The sequence below is a fragment of the Pomacea canaliculata genome, linkage group LG13, assembly GCF_003073045.1.
Source record: "Pomacea canaliculata isolate SZHN2017 linkage group LG13, ASM307304v1, whole genome shotgun sequence".
NCBI classification, from domain to species: Eukaryota; Metazoa; Mollusca; class Gastropoda; order Architaenioglossa; family Ampullariidae; genus Pomacea; species Pomacea canaliculata.
Genome location: NC_037602.1, coordinates 3,463,767 through 3,477,928, shown reverse-complemented (window position 1 = coordinate 3,477,928; position 14,162 = coordinate 3,463,767). Strand labels below are relative to the sequence as shown.

At 42.6% G+C, this 14,162-nt stretch overlaps 1 protein-coding gene across 1 annotated transcript; it reads right to left on the bottom strand.

The window, feature by feature from the left end:
* On the bottom strand, positions 1-11,637 carry LOC112554358 (homeobox protein ARX-like). Its single transcript, XM_025222103.1, has 3 exons — positions 11,490-11,637; positions 8,730-9,433; positions 1-2,054 (listed from the first exon to the last, which is right to left on the bottom strand). Exons 1-3 carry the CDS (start codon positions 11,635-11,637, stop codon positions 1,671-1,673), a joined length of 1,236 nt encoding a protein of 411 aa, XP_025077888.1. The 3' UTR covers positions 1-1,670.
* Positions 11,638-14,162: the final 2,525 nt, after the last annotated feature.

Sequence of the window (14,162 nt, the reverse complement as noted above, 5' to 3'; positions counted from 1 at the left end):
TAAAGAACTCAATTCAAATATTTATTCGTGATTATCTGAGATATCACAAGTCGTTTTTTATCATTCAAAGAAATGATTCATTTCTGTCATTATTAAAACAAACTCCAATATTTCAAAGTTTCATATTGTACATTTTACAATGTAGAATTCATCATGGCGCAGATTCCATAAAGTCAATGGAAGAATTTGGTGCAATAAATAGTAATACTTTTTGGATATCATTTCTCCAAGAAACTGTCCAGACAAGTCCAACTACTGCCACTTAATAAAAAAAAATGTCCATTCCATGCGGGCATCAAGGAGTAGCGAGGTCACGACTCGGACCAATCAAGGCCAGCACAAAAGTTCAAGGCTGCAACAGATGTCACTTCCTGACTTGGACAGCCACAAAACAAACATTCCCATAGACACGATTCAAAACAGACATTTATGTACAAGCGAAGCATATACATAGTGTGGAAGAAATAGGAAAGAGTTCATCAGAAGTCCTACTTTCCTCAGGCGATAACGCCCTGATTAAAAAAATATACTGTCCTAAGACAGTACTGACTAGTACAGATATAGTTATGTCATTTATTTGTAAAAAAATTTTTTTTCAAAATTTAACGGCCATTTTTTTGATACTGTCCATCAATAACATGAAGAACTTTGTCAACATTCCCCCCAAAAAAAAAATCTCAAAGATGTCTTTTCCCACAGTCCGAAGTTTCGACTCCTTTTTTTTCATTCTATGAATGTTATCTCTCTGTGTAGGTTTTTTGTCACAGTGGGGGGAACTGTGTAAAGAAAATAGGGTTGTTTACTCGGATCTACAGTATGTAAGCGATGACAAAGTGATCGAGACAAGTGATACAGAAGTTGTGATGTAGTTCCACAATGGGGGATAATACACTCACTTAAGTCACTCAAAGTTGTTGAGCTCTGACGCCCTCGAGTAGAATAGTCAGCCTGCATACTTTATTTTCTGGGGAGTGAGTCACTGATGTTCGATTCTACCAATATGAACGATGCGTTTTTGTTTTGGGGATATGTAAGATATACATCTTGCACTGTAGTCTATAAATATAGCGACTACACTGTGGCTTCGCTTGCTCGTCCTCTGAAGCTAATAAGCAGGTTGCTTCATATCTCTCATGCCCCTCGTGAATCAGTCGGCGTTTATCTGCCCCATCTTCCCCGACATTTAAAACTTTCTGTGCGTGTGGCTAGCTGTCTTTGATCTACCCTTAGTTACTGGCTCGGCCTAAAACACCATCTTCCATCCCCCGACATGTTAAGGTCATGTTTCTATTTAAAGTGAGGGTCACTGGCCCGTTGAGATCGTTGCCACTCAGTTAGTTGTCTCCCTTTCTGCGTCCCCTAAGACCGGCGACATGGCGCTATACTTCCGGGCAGGCGATTCTATGGATCCTCCGGGTGCTGTGCCGGTGCTGTGCTCCTTGGCCCGCATCCTAAGAGCTTCGATGCTGGAGGTCAACCGTGCCTGAAGGCCTTCCCCTGCTGAATCTGTCATCAGCAAAGGCCGGCAGCCTTGATTCTCGCGCTGTTCCATCAAAGAACGATTACTCTGAGCCATCGCCAGGTTGATGGGATGGAAGGGAGGCGTCCCGTGAAGACCATGCGGCCCTGCCATGAAGAAATTCATCCCGGGAACGCCTACCCCACCTGTACTACCCCCAGTATTTGCGGCGACGGCTGCAGCAGCAGCGGCGGCGGCAGCAGCAGCGGCGGCGGCAGCGGAACCTCCTCCCCCGAGAAGGTAGGGAGGGATAACTCCAAATGGAAATCTCGAGGAAGTCTGCATGAGGCATGGGTTGCACCTGAACAGCGCTCTGCGCGGATAGGGCGATGAGAGGGTGCACACCTGTCAGGTGCGGGAACCTGGTGGTCCAGAAAGTGTCCATTGGCGCTGAAAACGACAGGGTCTGACGCGCGACAGGTGACATGTCCCCTAATCCAGGAGGGGATTCCCCACCCAGGTAGGCCGTCGGACTATCCCTGCCCATCGCCTTTTCGCGCTTTCTCCACTTCGCTCGTCTGTTCTGGAACCACACCTGTGTAGTAGTAATAATAATAATCAATCAATCATCATCATCATCATCATCATCATCATCATCATCATCATCATCATCATCATCAACATAGACATCATCGATTTTCCTATCGCGATAGGTTATTTGCTGTAGGAGGTTAGTAGATTTTGCTTTACGCGATGATTAACTGAGGTTACTAACTTGTACACCCGTAAATAAGTTTTTTTTTCGAAAAGCTGTTTTGTATTCTCACAGCTGATAATAAATTACTACGTTTCTTTATGCTCAACATTAATGAACAAAAAATGTTCCAACGGTCAGTTTTTAAGAAAGAAAGCGGAACTGAAAGAAAGAAAGAAGAAAGAAAGAAAAAAAAAAGAAAGAAAAGCAGACAACCCTGAAGCAAAGTAAGGCGCGATAGAGTATAAGCTTTGCCTGTCTAGAATATTTCCAGTCCAGTTGTTCGTCTTAAGCGTCCCGCACGGAGGAAATTTTTTTTCCCGGCAGTGTCTACGGTACCAAGTCATTGTCGTTAACCTCCTCAGCCCGCTATCTTGTTGTCGCTAAATAGGCGAATACAGGTTTGCTCTAAGCGGCAATTACACAAGAAGCGAAAATCGAAACTGTCCGTGGTTGGTCCCAGTTATTGGATTTCTGCCATTTGCAGACTCCGACCAGCTTGCCACGTTTAGCCCAGTCGCACGAAGTCGGTCTGTGAAGGAGAATATCAGACCGCGGATAAGACCGGCGGAAACCGGAGACACAGGGGTGCGCGTAAGACCGGGACTCATATGGTCAATTTCGCACCAGTTACAGTAAATCGGATCTTCTAAAAGCTAGACTGGGAGGGGGAGCGATGGGACGAGGGGAGGTTGACCGAAACTGGAGAAATCAAAGACGCTTTGGGAGTGATTGTTGGAGCAGGCGCTGCTGGAGCCCCGAACCCTCCGAGTGAGAAAATACAAGTCTAAGGGCGGCGCTGGACAGCGCGACTCAACTTACGTTTGTAAGCCGATTAAAAGCGATGAATGAAGGAATGAATGAATGACTCACTCGCCCTCTCACCCACCCACCCACTGATTCATCAGTAATTTTCTTATTCAATCACTCCATCATCCTAAAGTTTGATTTTCGTCTGTCGGGGCTTTCTTAATAATTTGACGTGCAACTCGTGCTGTTTGGTTGGACGAATAATAATAATAATAATAATAATAATAATAATAATAATAATAATAATAATAATATGCCTGACTTATTACTGCTCCTAACAAACACAAAATACAAAAGAAAGATGGATCTCTATATGCAGTAACGGAAGTCCGTAGTAGTGATGACTAGAGAAGCTGTACATACATACATGTAATTGCTTTGTACACTCTCCATGTCGATCACAATGACCAGCTCCCCTTAAAGATTCCAGAACGAGCGGTGATTCATGCTGCCATGACCTCTGTCCACGAGTCTCTTGTAGGAGACCCGGAACAACTCCCCGGTCTGCGCTCGGACCGGACGCGTCACCAGGGTGGCCTGAGTAATCACTTAAGACGATCACTCTTAACCCTTTGGATGGCCAGGAGTACGCCCGCCGCGCAAAGCTCCATTTAATCGCCCCAAAGACATCGGCCATGCAGCAGAGCACAAGTTCCAACAAACAAGGGGGGTCGGTTGTTGACAGCGAGGGAGCGCCCGACTCTTTTGTTGCCGGTGTTCTAACGACCTTATTATTAGCTCGCTGGTCGTCTTTTGTGCTTCTGTATGTCTTCATCAGCGCTCAGTGATCAAGCGGCGGGCAACCTGGGGAGGGGGTAGGTTCGCGATGATCAGAACAGCAAAGACGGGAGGAGATACCCGGGTGTCTAACGCCACCACCCTGCACGCAGTGTCTTATGCCGTGGGCGGGTATCTTTTAGGGGGTGCTCCTCGAAAACTGCTGAGGCGAGATGCCACCTGCTCGCCAGGAAACAGAGGGAAGGAGGTAAGGAGCGAGCGACAGAGAGAAAAGCTGCTTTACTTGAAAACGTAGATGTTAGCAGATTATTGTACGGCATCCCAGCCTCTCTCTTTCTCCATCCATTCATCAAACCACAAGCAAGCGATCAATGATGTATATATTCGCTTAATAATTTTTATCCGAAAAGCTTTTTTAACATAATGTTTAACGTTTATTCAGTGTCACCACGCAGACCCAATTTTGTATGAATTTTGTTCACAAATCACGCTGATAATGTTATGGTTGTAACTTGGAGATTGCCTGGTCTTAATTTTGTTCTGTCTTTATATAGTCTATCTGAAATATTATTATCATATTGTCAGAAACAATATGGTACCAAGAGCCGAGAATGATGTCAACGATCAAAATGCACCACTAGTAACGAAGGCGATGTTGAAAAACTTCTTTTATAGTCGATTCCAGGTGATCTTCACGATCTTCATCACTAAAGGAAGTGTTTCATTTTGACGAATTGAATGACACACCCCTATGTGGCTTGGTGGATGAATGAACCCTGAGACAAATGAGGGACTAAACACAATGCCCTGCCTGGTAGTACTAGTAGCAACTATAGTGATATCCCCATTCTTCGTTACCTCTTCATCTCATCCTAACTCCCCTCATCATAATTTATCACTCAAGGAACTTCCATCATCAACCACCCCATCTTGTCAATGGAGTTTTCCTCTTGCTACTCAACACCCACTCGACCTGCCAGGTGACCGAGGGTAGGTCACACGATGTCAATGAAATATTTCTTGTTCGCTCTCTCAAGTCCGGCATGCCTGGTTAGCCCTCTCCTCCCATTAGCCACCCAGCTCCGTCTATTGTTGTTTCTTCAAACTGGCTACCGATAGAATGTTTATGGGTGGGCTGTCGTGGCAGGTTGGCTTTAGCACCTGAAATAAGCTTTCAGTGTCGTTTACGTTTGCTAGCATAACATTTTGAGTGTCGTTTAAGCATTGGAAGTTGATTTAGAATGTATGTGCGATGGGGGAGGGTGTCGGTGGGTGTTTGTGTGAGAGAGAGAGGAGTGTGTGATAGTGTTTGGTGTGGGAACTCTTAATGAAAGCAGTTATGTGTGTATTTCTTCTGCGTGTGAGCAAAAAAAAAAAGTGAGTAAATAAGTTAGAAGTGTGTTCCGGACTCTAGCCTTTATTCCCCTTTCCGTAAATCTCTCCTTTTTTTTTTTTTTCTCTGGCCATTCGTCTGCCACACATTTTGTACATATTTCACACCAATAAAGTGTGGAATATGCTGTAATGAGTCTTTAATAATAACTTTAATATACATAGCGCCATGTCCTGCCTTGTGGACAAACTCAAATTAAAAGAAGAAGATGAGACGTCAAATAAGGTGACGACAAAATGTCAGTGTTTCACAACTGACAGAAAATGATGTGACGTCAAAATGAGGTGACGACAAAATGTCGGTGTTAAGGTGACTGAACTCCACGCCAAAGTTCAGAATCTACACACAGCACTAACCTTTTAAAAGAAACCTCTCACCCAGTAATATAAGAAAGACATGTGTAATAACAATCCTCTCACCCAGTAATATAAGAAAGACATGTGTAATAACAATCCTCTCAGTTAGTAATATAAGAAAGAAAACTTTTTGTCGCAAATTGATCAATATGAGAATATAAGTTTTTGACAGGATTTACTCGAGGTAAAAGGCCGAACTAATATTTTGATCAGTATAAAATCAAATGACAATCGATCCTTGGCTCGTAAATTTATTAAGAAGATGAAATATTTGATTATTTAAGAATTTATTGAAATGAGCATTTTACAATCATGGTATTTTTTCACATTTTTAAAATCAACCACGTTCCTAAATTTCTCCAGAACATTTAAACATTTATTAAAATTATAAACGCTTGAAACTCGAATTTACTTTGTTTGAAACCAAAAGTCGAATATTTATTTATGACTACATTTGCTCTCCATATTAACAAGAATAATAACTATTAAAAAGCGGTTCGCTTGCTTGCTAAGAAGCCGCCTGGCGGGGAGAAAAAAAAAGGTTAAAAGGACGAAGCAGAGTATTTGTGGAAGACCAAAACCTCCGGATTTTATTAGCGGAAAGTTTCCATTTAATTGAGTATCAACGTTCTTAATTAGGTTCCTCTGGGTAGCAAATTTGGGTATCACAGCTTCCGAGCTGAATCGACAAATTCGGTCTTTTGTCGTGCGCAGTCATGCGTCCCCAACCCCTATCCCTCGTTCTTGAAGCCAACTTCGCCGACATCTTTCTTCTTCAACGCCTAATACCCGGCGGTTATGAACCTTAAACCTTTCTTTATCTATCCCGCTAATTATCCCCCCGTCTGAGCGGCTCAGTGAAGGCGACGTTCGCCAGGTTACACGCCCCTTTCCCTGTGCCAGACTCGGGGTGGCTGTTATACAGACACTCTTGACTGACTTTAAAAGGCAGGAGGGTGGAAAACCATTTCAATCCCCTTTAAGGGCGTAAAAAACATCGACCTCTGATCAGAGGGGCCCGCCAGTCCCATCTCAGCATGACAGGGCCATTTAGTTGAGTTATTAATCACCAGCTTTCTCGCCCTCTCTCGTCTCACACTCTGTCCACCCGAGTACCCGTACCCATACCCGTATGCTGGCGTCGTTAGCAGTCTTCTTTTCTGAAAGAAGTCTTATGAGAGAAAGAAAGAAAAAAAGAGTGAAGAAGCGTAGGAGGAGGTGGAGGAGGAGGAAAAAGAAGATGAGGAGGAGGAATTTATATTTTATCGCCAGTTGATGAAGACATTTTAAGAAACCGGTAGACAGGCGTGATATTACTTGATTGCCTACTATTACTTGATTGTTTTCTGTGCACATGTAATAAAAGAGCTCGTTATTATGGACACGTTTTACGCACATTGTTTGGATGCTTAATGTTGTGAGCGGATGTTTGCGGACTGGAAGACCTGTACTGCAACAGCCCAAACAGCAATTATGGTTAATCCTGATAACTCGCGAAGGCTAAAAATATTGCCGCATTCCGAAAGAATGCAAACAAAAATCGCGAGTATTTTAAGAGATGACTTTCATGCAAATTTTTCAAGTTGTCTGCTGTCTGGTCTTCCGCAAAATGGGGGAAAAAAATCAGAAGTGCATTTTATCGCTGACATTGTTTGGCTACTATTAAAGACATTGACTAGTACACATAAACAAATATTGCTGTTGTTAATTGAGAAGTGTCTGTCCGAAATTTCACTCCAGCTTTCAAATTCAAACAACGCTCATATCAAACACGCAGGTGTCGGTGACTGTGGGCTTCAGTCCCCCTCGACATCCCGCAGTGCTCTCCTCATGCCCTCAACTTAGCCGGCAGCGCCACCTCTCCACCTTCACCCCTTCCATACTCCTCCATCCTGCTCCTCCAGCCTCCAGCCCGCTGCCAACAGTGGACAAAGGCAGGTCTCGTCACCAAGCGGCCAGACCCATCCATACAGTTTGCGCTGACTAATACGAAAATCATTCCTGTTACAGTAACAATCGCTCCGACATGTTCCGCTGCGAACGTCCGTTAGGAAACGGGAAAGATCGAAAAAGGAGGAAAAGCAGTGATGAGGGATGAGAAGAAGCGTATTGTAAAACACAAGGACGTGATGATCGCAAACGATCCAGCTGCTCCACGAGACTTAATTAACGCCTGAACCATTAGTGTCAGTTCTAGAATACCATGCACAGGAGGTGGACAGAGACCGTTCCGACAGTTTAACACTGGGTGTGGCTTTTAAACATCTAAAAAGGATGGTTACAAGAATCTAGGCCTACATCGGACACAATCCACATACTTCATGTAACCAATGATTGAGTTGGGACGAAATGTAAATGGTTAACGATGTACAATAAAAATACAAAACTAAATCTTATTGTATATTTGTTAATTAATGTTTATATCGTTTTCGTTTAATAAGTTTCCTTCTGGGTTTATTGTTTTCATGTCTTATTAGTGTGCGAGTAAACACTGTAAACAGAAAAAGGGATCTGATACGAACAGATCAAGGATGTGAATGAATATGAATGCATTCCAAAATAAATGTTTGTTTAATTAGGTTACTAAATATATTATATTTTAATTTTTTTTTTCCTTGGTGACATTAGTGGATCTCATACGTTTGATAAAAGCTTGACTAGTGTACTAATGCAAATGCACCCTCAATCATACGTTTATAAACAATTTTCTCCCTTCATCACTTCTCTGTCCCCTTGCTCTCTATCTTTTTCCTCCTCCTCTTCACTATCTCCTTCCCTTTGTCTCTTTTCTCTCCCTCCCGCTCACTCCTGAAGAAAGGGGAATGCCTGAAAGACCGACCACCCCTGGGATAGGCGGATGACAAAACCACTGATGCACAGCTTGACTGCATGCTGGGACACGCAATGACACCTTATAAGGCAGCGTCTGTGACCAGGAAGGCCTGACAGATTATGCTTGAGGCATGGCCACTCATTCACTCTTCATTTCATTGATATGTTTCTTGAGCTAAATTTATTATTAATATATGCTTTCATCTACATCCTTCCCAAACTCGTGAACAGAAGACTGTATTGGGGGGACAGTATATAAAGATCTTTTCGGCTCTGATGAAACCTAATATAACAGAAGGACACCAAAAAGAAAACAATAAGTCTTGAACTGGAAGGGGTTTGAGGGTGAAAAGGGAGAAAGGTCAAGTAAAGAAACACGTGACCAACCTGCACCCGCGCCTCACTAAGTTCCAGTCTCATGGCCAGCTCCTCTCGAGTGAACACGTCTGGGTACTGCGTCTTCTCGAAGGCTCTCTCCAGCTGGTGCAGCTGGTAGGTAGTGAAGGTCGTTCGACTCCGTCGGATCTTCCGAGGCTTGCTGACGTCATCTTCGGCGGAGCTCGGAGCGTCCAAGTCATGCTCGAGGTCGTGGCTCATAGCGCTTTCCTGGAGTTCAAGATCAGCCGTGGAAGCATCATCCTGGACGAGAAACTCCCTCTTCGCGGACCCATGGACTTCTCCACCAACATCCGAAACATCGTCGCCGCTGTTTTTGGCACTATTGTTGTTGGTTGTTGATGTGGTGACGGTGGTGGTGGTGGTGGTATGATGGCTGTTGTTACTGCTGATGTTAACCTGTTTGTTATGCGCATGCGTCCTTGTGCCGTTTTCGTGATTTTCAGGGCTCTGAGGCTTATCCACTAGGAGAAAGTTGGGATGTCGTGAGTTCAAAACTCGGTTCTTTTCCAGTAGATGGCTCCTTCCGTGATTGTCTTTGGAGTTGGGGTTGTGAGAAGGGCAGGCACCGTTGTTGCAGCTATGATGTCCGCCTATCTCGGGGCACACAAGAGCAGAGCGGGGCACATCGCAATAAGCATTATTTTCTTTTGCGGCAGAATTCTGGGAAGACCATGCGAATTCTCGTGAAATGTCTGCAAGGAACAAAAAGGACGTTAGAAAGTGTTTACACAAACACAATAACCCATGCCATCCCCCATTCTGATGACGGGACACCGCGTTATTTCAAATTCCATATCCTGATGAGGTAACATTACCTATGCCTCATGAGTACAGCCCCAATAACTAAAGCCTCGTGAAGGTTTAGGGTTAAATATTCATTTCGTATTCACCAAACTTTCATAGCCAAAGTTAGAAGACCACAAAAATTAGATAGAATTCCATTAAAGAATAGCCACAATGCACAGCCAAACGAAAACAAATGTGTTTTGTTCCTTTGCGCTTCCGTTTGGGATTTGTTAGATCACGTGACCCGACCCAACAGTCATACAGAAATATAGGTTTAGGGCTAAACTCTTAATGCTACAATATATTTCCGTTGATTGCATGCATAAAAGGGTCTTTGTTCATTTAATTTGTGTATTAATCTGTTTCTCTGGTTTCGTGTTTCCCTATTCTCGTACTTTTAAGCAAACGGAGAGTCTACTTACAAATTTTACATATTTAAAGGAAGAATATGTTAACTGAAAGGAATTAAAGGAGTAAGTAGAAAAGAGAGAGAAAATGAGGTTGAACGAAAGGACATAACTGTAGAAATTCATAATAAATAAATGAATTCCATTTGAGTGTCTTGTTTCTAAAAGGGTGATCTGTGTGAGATAAGATATACTAGTGTTTCTTTAATGTTTTTTTTTAATTTTTTATACTCAGTTCTTATATTCCTATGTATAAAAAATGGAAAGTTTCCTTTTTTCACTGCATAGACTGCACTATCAAGGTCGAGAAGACTCCTTAAAACAATATGTCCATAGCCCTATAACAACATTTCTACACATTTAAACCCAAGCCTTAGCAACCAGGCCATATTCCTCACCCACCCCCAGGATTTGTTGGGAGGAGGGAAGGAGAGAAGGGTTGTGCTTTGTTTGGGGATAACAAGATGTTAAAGAAAGTATAGCCTATGAAAGAGCCTCCAGCTCTGGGGAGGACAAAGTTGGGTCTGTAAGTGACAGCTGTGAAGTGTAAACAGGAGTGTGGTCATTCAGCTCCGTCAGTAAACCTTGGCTATTGTGCACAAATTAACTACAGACAAGTCTGCAAAAGAAGTGCAAACCAAGAAAGGTTTGCAGAAAGTGCCTGATCCTGTTCTGCGCAGATTGGATTATAAAAGTACCTTACTATTAGACATCCTGTGGTATTCCTTTCTTGCTCTATTTTTTCTTCAAAATAACCTACTTTTAAAAACTTGTTCTTGGCCAGATCTTTAAAGAAAAGAAATATTTTGTTTTGAGTGTGTATCAAGAAAAATTCACACAAGCAGGTGATAAGGACACTGAAAAATGTCAAGAATATGTCAACAACAAAAAAAATGGAACAAAGGTGGGAAAATACAATACATGTAAACAAACATTCTATTGGTGTAACAAAGACCCTTTACTCCTTACGTCTCCACTATCTCATTTTCCTCTATTCATTAATTCATGTACTTTTCTATTTGATATATTAGTAACAACAATAGCTATTGATGCAATTCTACTCTTGCCATGAGCTTCTGCTTCTTATATATGAAGGAAGAGTGTTAAATCCTCGCTAGCTTATTTATTTATTTTAGTATAACAGCGCTACAAAATATATACAACAATCAAGAACTCACGATAAAAGTTATTAGGTAAACAAAGATATAAAATATGGAGTCAACCAGAAAGGAACTGGACGATTAATTACGTTGAATTTTGTTATTATATTGTTCTATATAGGCACGACAATTTGTAGGTATATATTAACTTATCAATTAATGTAGTAATTTGAGGTAGTAGATAGGTATTCCAGCTGAAAACATTTTTTGTCAAAGATAATTTCCATAAATTCCTGAAATATAAAATCTGATAATGTAATGTAATAACTATTTGGTGTTTGACGATGGGAAAGTCTGAGACATGCATAAAAGAGAAAAATCGTGTGAACAAGACGGTCCTTTTGACAGGAGCTTCAGATATGTACTAACCACCACTAATATTCAGACCAACTTACCTTGCTGTTTCCCTTCGCCGCAGTCTCTCCCGCTGGCGTCGTCATCTGTACACCGGGTACCCAGAAGACTCTCGATGGTGTACGCAGACTTGGGTTTAGAAAGTCGGGTAGGCTTGTCGCTGTTGCTGCATGTTTCACGTTCTTCCATCTCGAATTCGTTGGCTTTATGTGTTGTTTTTATTTCAAGATTCTTTTCTTATGCCTGCTGCTTCAGATTTCCTTGCGTCTCTTTACTCCAGGACAGAAGAAAATAAATACGGTAGTCCAGGTTTTTCTTCTTCCTTCTCTCTCTCGGTTCGTTTTGTCTCTCGTCACGACTCTAGCACGTGGGATAAAGAACTGATTTAAACGTTTGCCGAGAGTTTATAGGAATCTCGCGACCCTTAGGTGGCCATGTCTGTGTGTAACTCTCTCACTACGCCTTCTCTCCGGGTACTCCCTAGTTCGCACCCCTACCCCGATCACCGTCAGCTAATCGTCTCTAACGAGCGCTTCACGAGAGCCCTGGGTTGCCGCTGAACTGACTCCGGGGTAGACCTCGGGTGACAACAGGCTCTCGCCAGTCACTAGCCAGGCTCTGGTTGGCTGACACCTCAACACTTCCACGGATCAGTCCTTCAGCAGACCGTGACAGCGCACGTGGGTGCCTGCGTGTGTGCGTGTCCGTGTGTCTGTGTGTGTGTTTCACTTTGCAGACGAATTTCCTTCTGTTAATTTCGATTTCTTTCTCGGGGCACGGGAACCGGGTCTGGGTGTTGCAAGAAAAATCTGTCTGACTACGGGACTGCCATTCCAGCAGAAATTCCAGCCGCGTTAATTTTTTCCGTCTCTCCTCAACTGCCAAGGGATTACGGCAAAGCTCATTTAGCGGTAGTTGTTTGACAAGTGGAAAATCCTCCTAAATTGACGGCCAGGCAGCTAGTTAGCCAAGTACAAACATAAGAGAAAAAGAAGTCGTTTGTAGCCCCCAAGAAAACAAATGGCGCCTGAAAATTGATTACGTTTCGGCGTTGATGATGTTGATTTCACTCTGTCTTCGCGAGAGCTGAACCGAGACTAAGACCGACCAGCTGTTCACCGTAGCGTGTCGCTATTTTTGTTGTCCACTGTCAAACACGTAATAGTCTAGCCTTACCACCGTGACCCCAGGACCTAAAACGCCTCCATGTTAACCGTTTAATGAAGGATTGATTCGGTAATCAACTTCTTGCTCTGGCACTGGTTAAACAAAACAGCTGAACGCCCGTTGGTTGACATAAATGGTGACTGGCAGCTTTCTGGCTCCGCCCACTGTCCACGCATGCTCCGCCCCAACTTAGAGACTCTGAGGTCGAACGACAGGAGTCGATCGATTTGCTGGTTTTCAATTATGAGTGGCACATACGACGGCACGCACGCAGGCACGCGCACAGACAGAGAAAGAGGGGAAAATAACATTATTTTTGATGAAAATTTTCTTTGCAAACGGGACCTAATAATGAATGAAAGTTGAACAAAAACACAACCTTTGCTCATGAAACAGAAAAGAAAGTGTTTGCCAATATTTTACTTGCATAACAGTGTATGACTAGGAATCATGGATGATTTATCTGATAAAGGGGTAACATTTAAAATTACGGATCATTAATGCTATTTCAGTAAAATAAATTAACGAGCGAAGCTGGTTATACAGTGAGCACAGATAAGAACTGCACAAAGCAGACAGAACATAATTTGCAAACGTTTGGCATCCTTGAAATGCCAGAATCTTTTGTAGACTACATCATGCGTAAGTAATATGTCTGTATTCCTAAACTACAATCATTTCTGTCGAATACAATCGCAAAGCAGATGCACATCATAGTTTTATCTCTACGACTCGTTTTTCAAAGACTACAATATGAAACAACTTTATTTCCTAAAGTCTTATCTAGTGATGATACATCTTCGTAAGACAACACTGACCATGAAGAAGACAGGCAATTGTGTGGGTACACACGTTCAGAAACATGCAAGAACCAAGGAAAATCCTCGTTTAAGAAAGGATGTGCATGCACGCGTGCGTGTCATTGTATGCGTGTGTGTGTGTGTTGCGGTTTTCCTTTTTCCTCTGGAGATGGATGCATCTTTGTACACAGTCCCCCTTAAAGTCTTGTAGTTGAAATTTTAGCAACATAGTTTATTTTGGGAAGGTACCAATGACGTTTGTACTAGCTATTCAAGTTTCATTATTTTCTGGAGGTCTTTTCTTTTCTAGTTTTTTTTAAAATTGCAATTGTCTGAGGAAAAGATTTTATAAGCTTATAAATATACACAGTAAACAAGACAAAATGGGTGTATTGAGAGAAAACGGAGTGTATTTGGAAAGAACGATCACTCAATGTTTTTGTGGTAAGAAAATATTCCTAGCCTTGTCACCTGTTGGAGGGCGCTGAGCTCAGTCAAGGGAGAGAAGCAGTTGCACTCAATGGGAGGAAAGATGAGTGGACCGTAGCGAAAATGCAATCTTATAAGGAGAACTTTGTCGAAAACATTATAGTACTTATCACGACCATACAAAGCTTTTTAGCACACCCTAACAGCAGCACAGCATCACTGTAAAAGTTACGTACACGTAACAACACCGTAATTACCACGTGTCAGCACCGTACCAGCAGCTTTAAAAGCGATGTCATGGTCATCTAAGGCGTTGTG